The 15,630-nt window shown below is 31.8% G+C and overlaps 2 protein-coding genes across 14 annotated transcripts in view; one reads left to right on the top strand and one right to left on the bottom strand.

The window, feature by feature from the left end:
- LOC117682717 (integrase/recombinase xerD homolog) overlaps positions 1-10,732 on the bottom strand; it is a 72,165-nt gene extending 61,433 nt beyond the window's left edge. For 3 of the 4 annotated variants that reach the window (XM_066082721.1, XM_066082722.1, XM_066082723.1), the window contains exon 1: positions 10,598-10,726. The gene's annotated coding sequence lies outside the window, so the exon portion shown is untranslated. Of the gene's footprint in view, positions 1-6,132; positions 9,436-10,597 lie in introns of those variants that run through there. The other variant, XR_010713331.1, reaches the window with a different exon arrangement.
- LOC109621053 (uncharacterized) overlaps positions 1-15,630 on the top strand; it is a 54,678-nt gene that overhangs the window by 29,977 nt on the left and 9,071 nt on the right. The window contains exon 4 of one of the 10 annotated variants that reach the window (XM_034450929.2): positions 5,451-6,741. The exons of the other annotated variants lie outside the window; for them this stretch is intronic. Within the exon in view, the coding sequence (XP_034306820.1) occupies positions 5,451-5,977 (527 nt within the window). The 3' untranslated portion in view covers positions 5,978-6,741. Of the gene's footprint in view, positions 1-5,450; positions 6,742-15,630 lie in introns of those variants that run through there. 10 annotated transcript variants of the gene reach the window in all.

Below are 15,630 nucleotides of genomic sequence, written 5' to 3'. Positions count from 1 at the left end.
ATCCCCATGGGTAGGGTGGGGCCACAATGGGGGGTCAAATTTTTACCTAGGAATATATAGAGTAAATCTTTTAAAATCTTCTTCTCTGAAACTGATCAGCCAGAAAAGCTGTTACTTGTGTGAAAGCATCCTCAGGTAGTGTAGATTTAAGTTTGTTCAAATCATGATCCCTGGGGGTAGGGTGGGGCCACAATGGGGGGGGGGGGTTGAGATTTTATATAGGAACATATAAGGAAAAATCTTTAAAACTGTTCTACTCAGAAACTGATTGGCCAGAAAAGTTATTACCATGATCCCCATGGGTAGGGTGGGGCCACAATGGGGGGGGGGGGTCAAATTTTTACATAGGAATATATAGAGTAAATCTTTAAAACTGTTCTTCTCAGAAACCAATCGTGCAGAAAAGCTGCAACTTGTGTGGAAGCATCCTTAGGTAGTGTAGATTCAAGTGTTATCATGATCCCCAGGGGTAGATTGGGGCCACAATGGAGGGTTGAATTTTACAAAGGAACATATAGAGTAAATCTTAAAAAATCTTCTCCTCAGAAACCGATCGGCCAGAAAAGTTGTAACTTGTGTGAAAGCATCCTCAGTTAGGTTAGATTCAAGTTTGATAAAATCATGATCCTTATGAGTAGGGTGGGGCTTCAGTGAGGGGGGGGGGTGAATTTTCACATTAGAATATATAGAGAAAAATCTTTCAAAATCTTCTTCTCAGAAACCGATCATGCAGAAAAGCTGCAACTTGTGTTGAAGTATTTTGAGGTTGGGAAGATTCAAGTTTGTTCAAATCATGATCCCCGGGGGTAGGGTGGGGCCACAATGGGGGGGGGGATATCAAATTTTTACATAGGATTATATAGGGAAAAATCTTTAAAAAGCATCTTCTAAAACACAAATTGTCTAGAAAAGCTCCAACTTTAGTCAATTCAGATAGTGTAGATTAAAATTTTTCAAAATCATATTCTTCAGGAGTAGGGTTGGGCCACATTGGGGGGAGGGTTCCAATTTTACAAAGGAAAACATTTGAATTATTCACAAAAACTCAAATGTTATGATATATGGTTTTACTTATATGCAAACATTTTGACATATTGTTTGTTCTTTAAAATTGTGTAGACTCTTGCCTCTGGACAATTCTACGACCTCACAAGGGGTTCAAAATTTGATGTAGGTTTATAATCCATATATAAATAGTTGTTTAAGTCTGATCATCTTCTTGAGAACTGCAATGCTCAATATGTGATATGACTGTAAAACCATCCTGTTACAAAGGGGCTCAATGATAAACATAAGAATGTGCAGGGGAATTTTTTTTTTATATATACAGGATCTATTATACAACATTGATCAGATATTTTGTATATGACTCCATAAAGCTGATTTTATTATGTCTATTGTTGCTCAGGTGAGCGATGTGGCCCATGGGCCTCTTGTTGATATAAGACCATACTTGCCAACCTCTAACATGTGAAATTCTGGTCATGACCAGATTTGGAAAGTAAAAAATCTGGTCATAGCGCGTAACGACATTCACAACATATTTACCATGCATTTTATAGGTATTTACAATAGAAATATGTGTTAAAACTTATGTGTAATACTTTATTGCAAAGAAGCATTTTAACTAACAGTTGCTGATTTTGAATTTTGTTAAGTGATCTCACACAGAAAGTGGTAGGTTTTGTTCAGCTAAAAAAAAATGCAAAAAAAAGAGTTCGGCTGCTACTTTAACCTTGCTTTTGAACTCTGTAAACGATGGCATGAAAGTTGTAAGTGACTTGAAAGACTTTTGTGTATTAAAAAGCATTTTATACATGACTTAACATTTTTGAATGTTTAGTCAGATCATTTTGGGCACAAAATTGCATTTTAAGAATATGTGAGGAACATGTAGTTAGCAATATTTTTAGATGTATGAAAAAATAATTGAGAAATTGTGCACTTATTTGTGTTCAATAAATATACATTTTTTCACTGGATTGCACTGTACCCCTGCGAGATGATCATGAACAATTCATGATTTTCCCTTGAATGATTCATGAATTATATTCATGAAATGCTCATGAACAGTTCATGAGGATCCCATGAACTTATTATTGGACATTTTAAAGTCATGAATTTTTGTTCATGAAAAAATGTTGATGAATATTCATGAATATAATTTTTCATGAATAATTCATGAACAGTTATATTCATGAAGCTTCATCATTTGATGAATGTCCAATAATAAGTTCATCGGATCTTCATGAACTGTTCATGAATAAGTTTAATGAATCTTCATGAACTGTTAATGAATATCATTATGAATTTTATTCATGAATATTTCATAAATAAAATTCATGAACTATTCATGAAAATTCTTACCTTCTACATTTTGTATATAAAAAGGTAAAATCTCCTAAAAAATCAAATATAAAAAACTTTATTATAATAAATTGAAGAAAAATGAGACAATATCTTAAGTATCACATAATTCTTATGTACTGACTATCACTTTAAATAATCAGCAAGTTTAATAAAGTTGTTTTAAAAATCAACAGGTAATGATATCAATACTAACTCATTAGCTTTAAAGGAATGTTACAATATTAGAATTTACATACCAATATGCAATGATTTGAAATATAAGCGACATTAGAATATGATTACTAGTTGACAACTATCAATATGTTCTTTATGAAATCTTCCTTTGTTGCATCTTCCTTGCCTCTGCTCATGTTGATTTCACTTGTATTCCATATATTGCAATGTGCATTTACTGCATGGTAGGTAAAATGCTCCATCCTTTAAATGATTATTTTCTACAAACCCAGAGTGTCTTGGTGACAATACTTCTTGGGTGGCAATTCTTCAGGCTTCACAAATAGCCCCTTTGGTGGCGGAAGAGTTGTACCTCTGTACTGTACAAAGATAATATGACAAATAGCAGTATAATTATGACATGTCGTTTAAAACATTTGGAACATCAACTAATCATTCAATCATTTCATTTAATTCTTATTTCAAATATTTTTATCAAATGATAATGCTGAAATTGCACTAGAGCTTAAGAATGAGAGTGCCTACCCTAGAAAAAGTGATATCGCAGAAAAATAAAACAACTCAAGATGAAACAAGGTGAAAAATTCAGGAGAAAACATAAATAGGCATTATGCCTGCTGTTCAATCCATTTCAATGTATCTATATACTCGAATAAAATACTTCTTTAATTTATTACGATGAAACTATAACTGTTTTCAAATTTGTAAATGATACTGGCCATTCTGTTAGAAATTTTCAATTGCATTTATTTATTACTTACTGAAATTTATGTTCAATGATCACTATCTTTAGGGCTGTCCAATATTCTGGTTTCACTGCATAATTCTAGAGTAAAAAAAAATTTGTATTAACTCAAATGACATCAGCATATAACTTTACCTTGGAATTGCACCGATTTAGGTATATCAAATGTGTAATCTATTATCAATTATGTAGTTAAAACTTATAAGTTAGTCAAAAAAGAATTTCACTACAAATTAAAAACCGCCATTTTGAAATGTTTGAAAAAATGAACAAAACTTAATCTTACGTTTTGACTCCCTCATAAAAGTTATTTAAATATACATGTATACATACTAAATAACCTTTAAAACCATTACTTTGAACTACATCTGCTGCATTATCTTCTTGCATGTTCCATGCTTAATTAATCCATCGCTCACGTTGAAGATCCGTCTGCTTTCATTCAAAACGCGTAATCACAGGGCGGAAGTGACGTAATAAAATCAAAACAACTCGCTGACTGTGTATTCTGAGACTCTTTCATTTAGTTAAATAATTTTTTTAACATATGTTAATAATAATCAAAAAATATCTTTAAATGAAACTAATTATAAAATGCTTAAGTTTTCATTATTATATTTTCAGAAATTGAAGAAACGTACGATTTAATATCGTTCGGTTTACACAAGTTGTGTCTGTTAAACTTCAACCCCCTTCGTTTTTGAACCCTCAAAGTTTTGGAACTTAAAAAATAATTTACACTCAATTAAATATTCTTTCATACTTTATTTCTATAATTTGCATTAATGTTTTAAAGTAATATTTTCATTATTGCTTATCATTAAGTTAATTGACAAATTGAAGTTCAGTGTGTTTTTGTAACGGAGGCGAATCGACATGACACCTCATAAACAATGGCGGACTCCTCGAAACTCGGAGTGTAGTAACTGTAGTTGTCTGAGTTTAAACAGCTAATCATAAATGAATTGTTGGAAGTTCTCAACGGAATATTTACGTAACGGATTTGTAACTTCTTAGAATGAATCGCTTTCAAATGTGTGCAACAGTAATGCCTTTTACAAAGAAACCGCAAAGGTTCTGGACTCGACGATGTCCAAATTTCAACCGAATATGCTCGGAACATTTTTTCTGTCGTTCTCCCAGGAACAGGCGCATTTCGTCTTGTGTGTATTTATGCTTCTATGATAGACTGACAACCTACCACGTCTTTAATAAACTTGATATACAATGTACTTCAAACAAGTTGGAATTCAACGTATATTAAATCTTTTTTCCAAAGATATATGCAAAGTTTTAAATTATTTCACTTTTTCAGTTTAGTTTACAAGATTTTTAACAACATAAAACAGCCATAATGTATCATCTGCAAAGACTGATTATTCACTAATAAATTATGTCATTTAAAAAAAAAAAAATAAATTGAACAATGAAGAAATTAAGCGTCAAATTTAGGATCTAGTATTGACCATTTGATCATGATGTCTGAGACCTTCGCTGTTGTCAATGAATTTACATGTTTCTTAGAATTGAATAAATAAAGTAACTATAATATATCACATCTTTCTTTTTCAAAATTAAAGATACCACATTTATATAGGTGTTTGCATGAATATTCATGAATGTTCATGAAGACTGTGTTTTAATATTAATATTTTAAGATGTATAATTTTTTTTAAAAAAGATAGTGTTCTAAATACTAGAGTATTTAACTATGTTATTCATAAAAGTATTTGAAATTAATTATATATTTCGTAAATTAGAACTTCATGAAAATTCATGAATGTTCAATACCTAGAACTATTGAATACCAGGTATTTCCTGTATTCTTGTATATTCATAATTTGTTCATGAATTACATTTTAAGAATATATTCATGAATAAAATTCATGAACCACCTTTATGAACCAGTTATGAACCAGTCATGAATACATCATGAAACTTCATGAGCGGTTCATTAAAGTTCTAAAAATCATGAATTTCATCTCGCAGGGGTAGCTCTATTAAAGGTTTTCTATCACAATTCCGCATGTACATGTAGCTATGAAGAACAGAGGTAAGCATTGTGGCCCATGGGCCTCTAGTTACTTATTCTGTCATAGTTAATAGGTGTGTGATATGTACTTTATTTCAATATAATACATTCCTCTCTTTGAAATTTTAGAAACAAAGAATGATGATTCTCCAGGCGGGAAAACAATAACAGAGGTCAAGCAAGCATTATCAGAAAATATGCTGTCACAAGCAATAGCACAAACAATTGTGTTTTCCCTAGTTCAAAAGCAGAAACACCCTGAATTTTTACACCACATGATTCCAAATATTGTTATTTCCCCAGAAAAGCTTGAAATTATGATGTATGATTCAGATAATGATGTTTTACTTTGCAGCAATCCAATTCTTTTATTCAATTTAGACCTCCCAGATGACAGAACTCTCATTGATGAGACTGTTCTTATTATTTGGATGGTTTTACACTATAGAATATTTTGTTCTGGATTAAATAAGGCGAATCCTTATTTACTTGAAAGATGTAAATCAAATTTTAGGCAACTTGTTGCAAGTAAATGGGATATCTATTCAAAATCCTTAAAGAGCTGTGTTCCTGGTTTCCCTTCAGTAGAAAAGTGGCCAATAAGTGAATTAATTCAGTGTGGCAAAAAACTTAAATTTGAGTCAGATGACTTTTAAAATCTGAATTTTTACAAAATGAAGGTTTGTCAGCTTGCCCGTGTTGCATTACCTTTCATTCATAAAAATGTATGTATTCTATTGCTTATTTTGGCTTTATATTTATGTATCATATGAGGGTGTACGTATTAAAGATGGTAACATGCAAAATCAAATGGACATTTTGATATTTTTATTGTCAATAAACTTGAGGAATGCAAACTGCTCACTCTACTGAAATAACTGTATTATGAAGAGTTATTGTCGTATAGCTCAATAGAACATGCACCCTATGTATTAACGCAAACAGATCTATAATGAGCGCCCAAATCACGTTTCACAAGCGTCACTAATACATTTCATCTTAAAGACGAAATCTCATTATTTCGTCTAATAAACTGAAAATTTTCACCAGTGCCCCAAAATCGTGTTGCTACCTTAAATTCGTTACTTAGATTCGTCTTTTTTGTGAAATTTTAATTCATGTCACGGGGGCCCCAAAGTTGAAATCATGCTTTTACTTAAAGCTAAACACCGCTCGTAAATAGGCAGTGTCCGCCATATTTCTCTTTCACTACGGTTATCCCTACAACCCATTATATAAGCTGCAGACCTCTTAACAGTTTAAAGTATTTCGCAGTAGAGGTCGTGGACGTACACCTTGCCTAGCCGTGTTACTCGGTCGCGGTGAAATTATCAAGTTTTATGCACTTTTATTCAAGCCACGAGAATACTAACATCAAATAACTTTGTACAAATATAATTTACAAACAGAATGTGCACATGATACTCCGAAAGCTAAACGTCTAGTGAGCTTAATAAGACCATGGAATTAAGCTGCAGGAGGTTTCTCGTTAGGATTTTTTCAAACAAAAAGAGGAATTTCTCACACTTGTTATACGGGGGTATCCATAACGAATTTTTGTTTTGAGTTTTCTATAACAAGCAATTAAAATTAATTTAACCCTGCAATTGGAAAAAAATCAGCTTACTGTATATTTTGTTGGTATTTTTATGGTGCATAGACATTCGTACTGATCAAAAGAAAAATATGATGTAGCAATTGTTGAAGAGGTGACTATGAAATTATTGATGATGAAAATGGAATACTAAAAAAATTCTGAAAATTTGCGTACGCACCCGATCTTACATATAACCATTGCTTTATGTTAACATTACCCGAATGAGAACACTAGGGCCAGTAACTCACGATGTTATGATTTGATATGATATCATTTAGGTCATTCCATATGTATAGATAAGGAATCAAGGGAACCAGTCTAATATTAAAAAGGATGAATATTAAAAGTACTCCGTTTATTCAACAAAATATTACGATCTTTTAACAAATTATAGCAATCATTCAATGATAAATATTCTTTTACAAAAATCTGTCGACATCAACGTATGAGGTATTTTACCATTGTTTTAGAATCCAAACATCTTTTCATTCTGTGCATTTAAAGGCGTCCGCTAAATTACTGGAGAGTACCCAATTTTCAACCCAATATCTAAACGCGGATCGTGAAAAAGGAAACTCATTTCAAAGTGTTTAAGATTATCTCACATAGTAGTATCTCATAATACGGTCTGTCGATGGCTTATGGCTAAAGCCACACAATTTACTAAAAATGTTGCCATAATTTTATCATTTGGAAAAAAGACGATAGACAGTGGTAAGTATTACTAGATAAAGAAGCTCTATAAGAAAGGATATTCTGATAGGTCACATTCATAAGGCTAGAAAAGAATTAGATATAAAGTGTGAATTTCCTCGTGTGTTATTAGCAGACATTGATCTTTTAGATAGATCTTGAGGTTGAAATCCGGATTTACACTCCTCTTCATTGAGTAAGATAATATTTTGTTTATCACACGAAAGGTCATTTTACAATAATTTTACACTTTTTAAAAATTAATTGACTGTATTGTTTTCATAAAAACAGGGTAATATTAAAAAAAACCTAGTGAAAATTCGAGGCAACGTCTTATATATGGGAATATCAAACTATCTTATACTACCCAATTTTGCAATGTATCAATAATCGATAAAGGATAAGTCTACATTATAACTTCGTTTTAGTTTCTGGATGAAAATCGAGAACTGGGCATCTGTGCAACTCTCTAAAGATTCGGGATCATTTTCGAATCCAAAAAATATTTGTCTTGATAAATGCCTCATCACGACCTCTACTGCTTTTTTGAAATAGTCGCATCTTGAAAATAAGAGTTTCGAATCGTCGCCAATTAGTGGTGCCTTTTTCACGAATATATTCTTCAAATATTTTAAAAAGTGATACATTAATTTTATCCAGCATAATGCAAATACATAAGGGGGGTTCATGGACCATTCTGCAACCTGCCATGGAAACCAAGGAGTTTCCAGAATATTCCCCCAAGTGTTCATATCTCTTGCAAAAAAACAAGGCATCTTGGAATAATATAGATTTAACGACATATAGTCTAAAATTTCGCAAATACATGCCGACAATGTTCTTGAGTATAAACATCCGTTTTCTCCATATACATGAAACAAGAATGCAGTTTTCAGAGTATAAGATGACAAGTTCATGCATTTTCTTGACATGGTTATATCACTGCTGATTAGTGACTTCAGAATCTTGTAACATTTCTTGTGGTGGTTATTCATGTTGTTTATCAGCTCACGTTCCATGCACGAAAAAGTTACAAACCAACACTTTGTAAGGGCCCAATGATCTGTATGGCATGATTTTGGAATAACGTGACATCCATGTTTATAAAGTAACTCTTTAAAGTTCTTTGGAAACCCAGGAAGTTTCAGTATTGATTCTACGGAAGGATGATCAATTGCCAACATGAGATCAACTCCAATCATTAAACTCTCAAGTTTAATTATTTTCTCTTTTATTTGAATGTCAACATTTTGTGGTAAGGTTGAGTTTTGTATGTAGTGAAGTTCCAGTTTCTTCCTTTCACAAGGTAAAAAATACATAGATCCATAAGTAAGTGGAAATTTCACACACTCGGATGCATTTATACTTGCGACTTCATCTGCAATTTCTTTCCAAAAGTCCGTAGCAACGAATCTTGGATTTCCAAGGAAGTCTTTATTTTTCATTTGTTCTTCATAAAAATTATTAATTTTATACTTCTGGGGAAATTCAACACCTGGTTGTAATTTGATATAAGGATACCAACTAGAACAACCAGGCTGAAGAGAGATTTTGTCGGTTCCAGAAAGCTTTGCTAAAGTTAGCATAAAATCAAACTCGTCCGGTGCTCCTATTTTCGTTCCCTCATAAAAACTTCCTGTGGGTATTATGTCAGCCACCTCGAATGCAGGGAATTTTTTTTTCATACGCTGTAAAATGAATTCTATCATTTGCCTTACCCCAGCTTCAATTTCCAAAGTAATTGTTCTGTTTACTTCCATTTGAAATTCACATTTTGATTGATAAGCATGTTGTAGAAACTCCTCACCCATATTTAGGACTCGCCTAAAAAAACACAAGTTATGTATTCAAGTTATGTCCATTCAAACTAATTACATCCTATTCTTTCTACTTTGATTCCTAAATCTAACTGCGTAGAAGTGTGTTCCGAATAAAACATATAGGAATTTTATTCGTTGCATAGTTCCTCTCTAATTACCGCAAATTTCCACTTCATTGCTTGTGGAATATCACTGATGCCTGCACAGGTCTTTTTGGATGCCAAGATTAAATTCCTCAATCATTGGACAAATCATAGTTTATTTATCTTCAGGTTAAACTTTAAAAAAAAAAACAATTTTATAGAAAATATTAGGTTCAAATTCAAGTTCAAGATAGACAAGTCCACTTATTCCAGGCAGAAATACTCCACTTGGCGTTCTTTCTTGTTTTCTCTGGAGTTTTTTTTTTTAATCAAATCATCTATTTAAGCATTGTTCATGAAACAAAACGTTCTCCCTGCCATTTTGTCTACTGCTTAAAGTTTTGACCACAGAAAAGTGTGACTGTTTATCTAATTACAATTCTTACCTATCAAACACTGGTAAGTTTAATCATTCAATCAAGAAACGAAAACCATGCGACAAAATGGTTGTTACACGGTTGCACAGCGCGCCCTCATTAAGCCGTGTAACAACCTTTTCAACGGCAATGTGTAAGTCTGATATAGCGATATTGAAACTTGAAGTAATGGTTTTGATTTAGATTCTATGTAGCGAAAGACAGAGGAAATCGGGTTTTATCTTCATCTAAATTAGAGAGTGGTATCAAAATACCACTGACTTTACTAAAAACTTTAAAATTATTCAGGGTAATTCCACTGAACTGTCTCGGTCTCTTTCTCCCCCCCCCCCCCACCCCAGCATGTCTTAAATTTCAGTGTTGTGCCTTGATATTTTGATAATATTAACTAGTTTATTTGTAAGATGGTGTTGTATTAGGCGGCGCAATGTAGTTGAAGCTTGCACGTGTTTGCTTAATCGGGCCTCATTTTAAATGCATATGCTGTAACCTGCGCCCCCAGTTCTAAAAATAACGAATGTTCACTAGCAGAGAACTAGTCAAAACAATGATTAACTATACACATTAAATAGATTACATATATTAGCAAAAATCACAAATAATGAACAAAAGCAAAATCAATTAGTCATAACAAATGTTTACTTACTCAGCTGATTGACACGGAGATGGTTGGTAAACGATTGGACGTTAACTCTAGATATCAGCGTCAGTTTCCTCCGATGTTCAGTGTATCTCTAGACGCAGAGAATATCTATCCTGATGTGCGCGCGCTCACACAACCACAAGCAGCTGACAATAGCATAAGTACACAAAACAGCTGATAATCACACGATGTGTCTATTTTTTTAATATGGTTTTAAGTGCTTTTTTGATAAAATGTGATAAACAAAATATTAGCATAGACTTAAAGGTATGGTTTTTGTCTTAAATCAGGGAAGAATGTTAGGTTGTTCTCCAAAGATATTCAAAGAGAAAGTTATACAAAGTGTTTTGTTCTTATTCTTTTTCAAAATATTCTCCGTTATGCTGAAAGCTGTTATATCATAAAAGACTTGCATTCAACTTTATAATTTGCATCATAAATAGTTGCACCGCCTCTGACGTGGATGTTGCCATTTCTTTTCAAACAATCGAATAAAACTATCTAAGACTTGCAATAACAATTGCAATAACAATTTATTAAATATCTGAAAATTAAAAACAATACGTCACTAGTTTAACGAGAAATGCAAGAAATATTAAATTGTTTATACGTTGTTTCGTGTTTATATATGTAAATGATGTTTATAAGGAAATGAATACAATTTAAGCTCAAATTTTTAAATCTAAATTTTCTGTCCTTAATGTTAAAAGTGGTTAACAAGGGTATTTATATTAACGCTAATTTAAACTTTTGAACATTAAAATTTAAACATCAGTGTTTTTTGTAAACATTTTGTTAGGTATGTGTTTTAATGGCATATATTTCAAAAAAATATCCTGCTCTATTTTGTTGATAAAGTTATTTATTGACAAATCAATATTCCTACAATGTACACTATTATTTATCAACAGAAACAAGAGTCCAGCTTTGTTAACATATAAATGAATTCTGACAAGTGTATGAAGTTGACTCCTTCATTTATTAAAAATGGGAAAACACAACTCAAAACATTTGATCTGAAATTGTGTGTCGTCCCTTGATTTGTAGCTTTCTTGCGATTATGAGTTTTTAGGGTGAACTTTCTTTTTTTCATTTTGATATTACACCTCTTCCTTATTTTATCTGCACGGAAAACATGCATTTAAGGCGTATACAATTGTAAGAAAGATAACTCTTTATGTTCATTATCCAAAGAAGAGAAAAAATCGATTTTCTCTTAACTCTTAAAAGTTTGTATCAAAATTATCTGTTTACTCAATTCAAAAACAAAATAGATATAACCTTACTTATACTGTCTTTACTTTTGTCCTAGCTAATTTTTTCCTTTGTGAAACGTTGTGTTAAACTTTGTATGATTTTCTTTCTGTAGTGGCCAGTAAGTAATTGTAAAACCTGCTTTACATTACTTTAATATTAAAAAAGTAACATATATTAATTATGATGGAAAATAGTTGTAATGTGCACAAACCGTGCTTATGCTCGCTGGTTGGTAGGAATCTACTTTCTGGATTATATACCAAATTTCTCAATCCGAGTCTCTATTTCTTTGTGCATCTCTGGCCAATGAAATATGTTATGATTGAAGGATAAACAAAATGATATCTGGTATCCTTGTCTATATATGTTACTTTTTGTACAATGCAGACTCAAGTGGTCAAGGTAAGGTTCGCGGCTTGCATTTCTTTTTATTTTGGGAATTGTACCAATGATAGATACCATTTTATTCACTATGCTTAAGTCTTTCTTTTTATAGAATTCAAAAGATTTTGCAGGACTTGTTAATCATAACGTAAAAAATGTACAATCTATAGATTAGAATAAGAGGGTTATTTATGTTTAAAATGTTAGAAAAAAATATAACTTTTTATCTCTATTGAATTGTTTCTAACACTCTTTCTAATGAACTATTTAAAACAGCTGTAATAAAAAGCAATAAAAGCCATGTAAATTAAAACAACTTTTCGAAACCGTTCCAGGACCAGCGATCTGAATAAAAACCGACCATAGTATATGTGTAGTTCTGGTGTTTTGAAAACACTATTTAAAACCATATGTTGTGTTATGTCACTATGTAAATATGAATTATCTTACAGAAGCCGCAAACCTAAACCTTTTAAAAATGATTAGATATTTGGATTCCATATTTTTCCTCTATGGTCTCTGTCAACATAAATTAGTTTTGTATGACCAATGCGTCAATTATTACAATTGAAATAATTCTTCTGGCTTAGCATCAACATTTTACGAAAATTTACAAGTAATTCTAAGATCAATATCTATTCTACAAATATCAAAATTCGAAAAATCAGCATTAAAATCCTTTAATCATCGTTATCTACAACTAGATATCAAAGACCTGATTTTAAAAAGCTATTTACGATGTTTTTTTTACTTTTGAAATTTTCAATCCATTAAGTCTTAAACACGCTTTACAAATATCGATTTGCAAAAACAATATACAATTAAACAAGGAATGCAGGAGAAATATCTTCAAACGATATTGTGGCCATAGTTTTTTGGTCCTTGTCGAATATGTCTTTAATAATCGGACCAATTTCGGTAACGAAAGCGGTCACAAAGTCATACTCTGCAGCGTACAGAATTAAAACTTGTCCCGATCAAGTTCTAAGACCAGAATTGGTCGAAAGTGAGAATGAATTTCCTAAATCTGAAAGTGTAAATTCCCACATTTTACAAATGAGGCTTCATTATATATAAAAGCCACTAATTCCTATTTCGTACACATGTATCTGTCAAGCAAATTTTGTAGAAAACACGCAATGGCGTAAATTTTACACAAGATGTTGACGAACACGTAAGTCTAACTTCACAAGAATTAACCATTACACTTAACATAAAATACCTGTCCTCTTCATATCTGCGTGATATATAGATCGGATCAAAATTATATGTTCGTTAAAAAGAGGTGGGGTCATCCATTCACTCGGTTACAGACTGCTGTAAAAGGGAAACCACTTTTTCCAGCATAGGTTTTTTTTATATATGTAAAATAAACAAAATTCTTGAACATTTTTTTGTACACTTACTGAAGTGCAGAAACAAAATTCTTAATGTGTGTAAACTTTGTAATTGGTCAAGATGTCATATTGATTATATCATACAGATCATTATAATTCAAAGATTTATATTTGTCCTTTAAATCCATTCATTAATTTTTAATGCATGTTGAAGAAATAAAAAAATATATATCTATTCTCAAAAACTGCGTTCGACGCCGTTTGGATTAAAATTATTAAAAGAGGCAGATTAAATTGACTTGAAGAAATAAAATCAATATTTACAAAGCATTTATTACACATTTGAGTCTTAGTAAAGTTCAAACTTTCAAAAACAACTTATAGGGAAGACTAAAAAATTAATTAAAATATACACAGATTTTTAACAGTTTCATGTTTCTAATTTTTTAACTTACTTTTATTTTTCGCCTTGAGACGGCTCATTTATTTTTTCTATATACAACACACAAATTGGATCACTGGCAATTTGATTGTAGCTTTCATATAAAGAGAAAAAATGATAGTTCAGCAAAATATTTAAAATATATTCAAACAAATGAAAGTCTTAGTTTGAAACCAAGCCCCATATCTTTAATCTAAAATCTTAAAATTCTCCAAACGTATTTACACATTACTCGTTACGAAATATAATATCCTAATTCGGATTTCATTCAAACAGGCTGGTGTCCAACATCTGTACTTGTAAACAAGATGCCTACTGGCCACATTCCTCACCTGAGGAACAATAGGCATGATAAAATCAGCCTCATGGAGTCATAGTACAAATTATCTGGACAAGGTGGTATCATAATTGTAGATCCTATACAAAAAAATCTTATTCCCTCTGGATATTCTTATATTTATAATCAAGTCCCTTTTCTGACAGGATGATTTTATAATCATATCACATTCAGAATAATGATTGCAGTTCTAAAAAAGACCCTTACAATTGTTTATATACAGGATATAAACCTACAACAAACTCTGAACCCCTTGTGAGCCCCGATAATCGTCAATTTTAAAACATTTTAAGAATCAACAATACATAAAAAAGCTTGCATATAAGTAAAAGCATATATAATAACATTTAAGTGTTTGTGAATAATTAAAACGTTTTCCTTTGTTCAACTGAATCCCCAATGTGGCCCAACACTACTCCAAAAGATTGTGATTTAAACAAATATGAATCTACCTATCTGAAGTTGCTGTCACTAAAGTTACAGCTATTCTAGGCAAATGTTTTTTACTACCTGAGGATGCTTCCACAAAAGTTTCAGCTTTCCTGGCCAAATGGTTTAAAAGAAATAGAAGATTTTTGAAAATTTTTCGAAAATTTTCAGTAATTCCTAATTATGTCCCTTTGCAAAAGGGCGTGGTCCTTAATTTCTAAACTTTGAATCCCCTCAGCCTAAGGATGATTTGTGCCAAGTTCGGTTGAAATTGGCCCAGTGTTTCTTGAGAAGATGTTGAAAATGTAAAAAGTTTACAGACGGACAGAACGACGACAGTCAAAATGTGACCAGAATAGCTCGCTCGAGCTTTCAGCTCAGGTGAGCTAAAAATAAATTTAGACCCCAGACCCTTGGTGCGACCAATTTGAAGTGCAATATATTCAAAGAATAGAATAATGCGTTGTATTTAATGAACTAAGGACTAACTTGATGAATTTACGACCTACTTAAAGATAACCCCATCTATAAATGATTTCCCAAACGGTTTAATGCGAAGAAATTATGGTTTTTAGAACCGTGGTACAAAGATTTGTGACATTATATTTCATGCATCTTGACGTTGAAATTTGCACTTAATCAACACATTCGGTTCAAAGTCTACATTAACTATTGGGTTAAATAAAGTTATTGAACTCGTGAACTGAACATGCATCAGCGTTGGACAAATTGAATGCCAGGCTTACATGTATCTGTACCATGTAATGTAAATATGTAGGTTTTTATACTAACTTTGTTTCCTGTACACATATCTCATCAAAATCTTAACATTTTTAGTTTATACATTTTT

The sequence above is a fragment of the Magallana gigas genome, chromosome 4 (assembly GCF_963853765.1).
Source record: "Magallana gigas chromosome 4, xbMagGiga1.1, whole genome shotgun sequence".
In the NCBI taxonomy this organism is placed as follows: Eukaryota; Metazoa; Mollusca; class Bivalvia; order Ostreida; family Ostreidae; genus Magallana; species Magallana gigas.
This window is presented reverse-complemented; position numbering and strand designations above follow the sequence as displayed.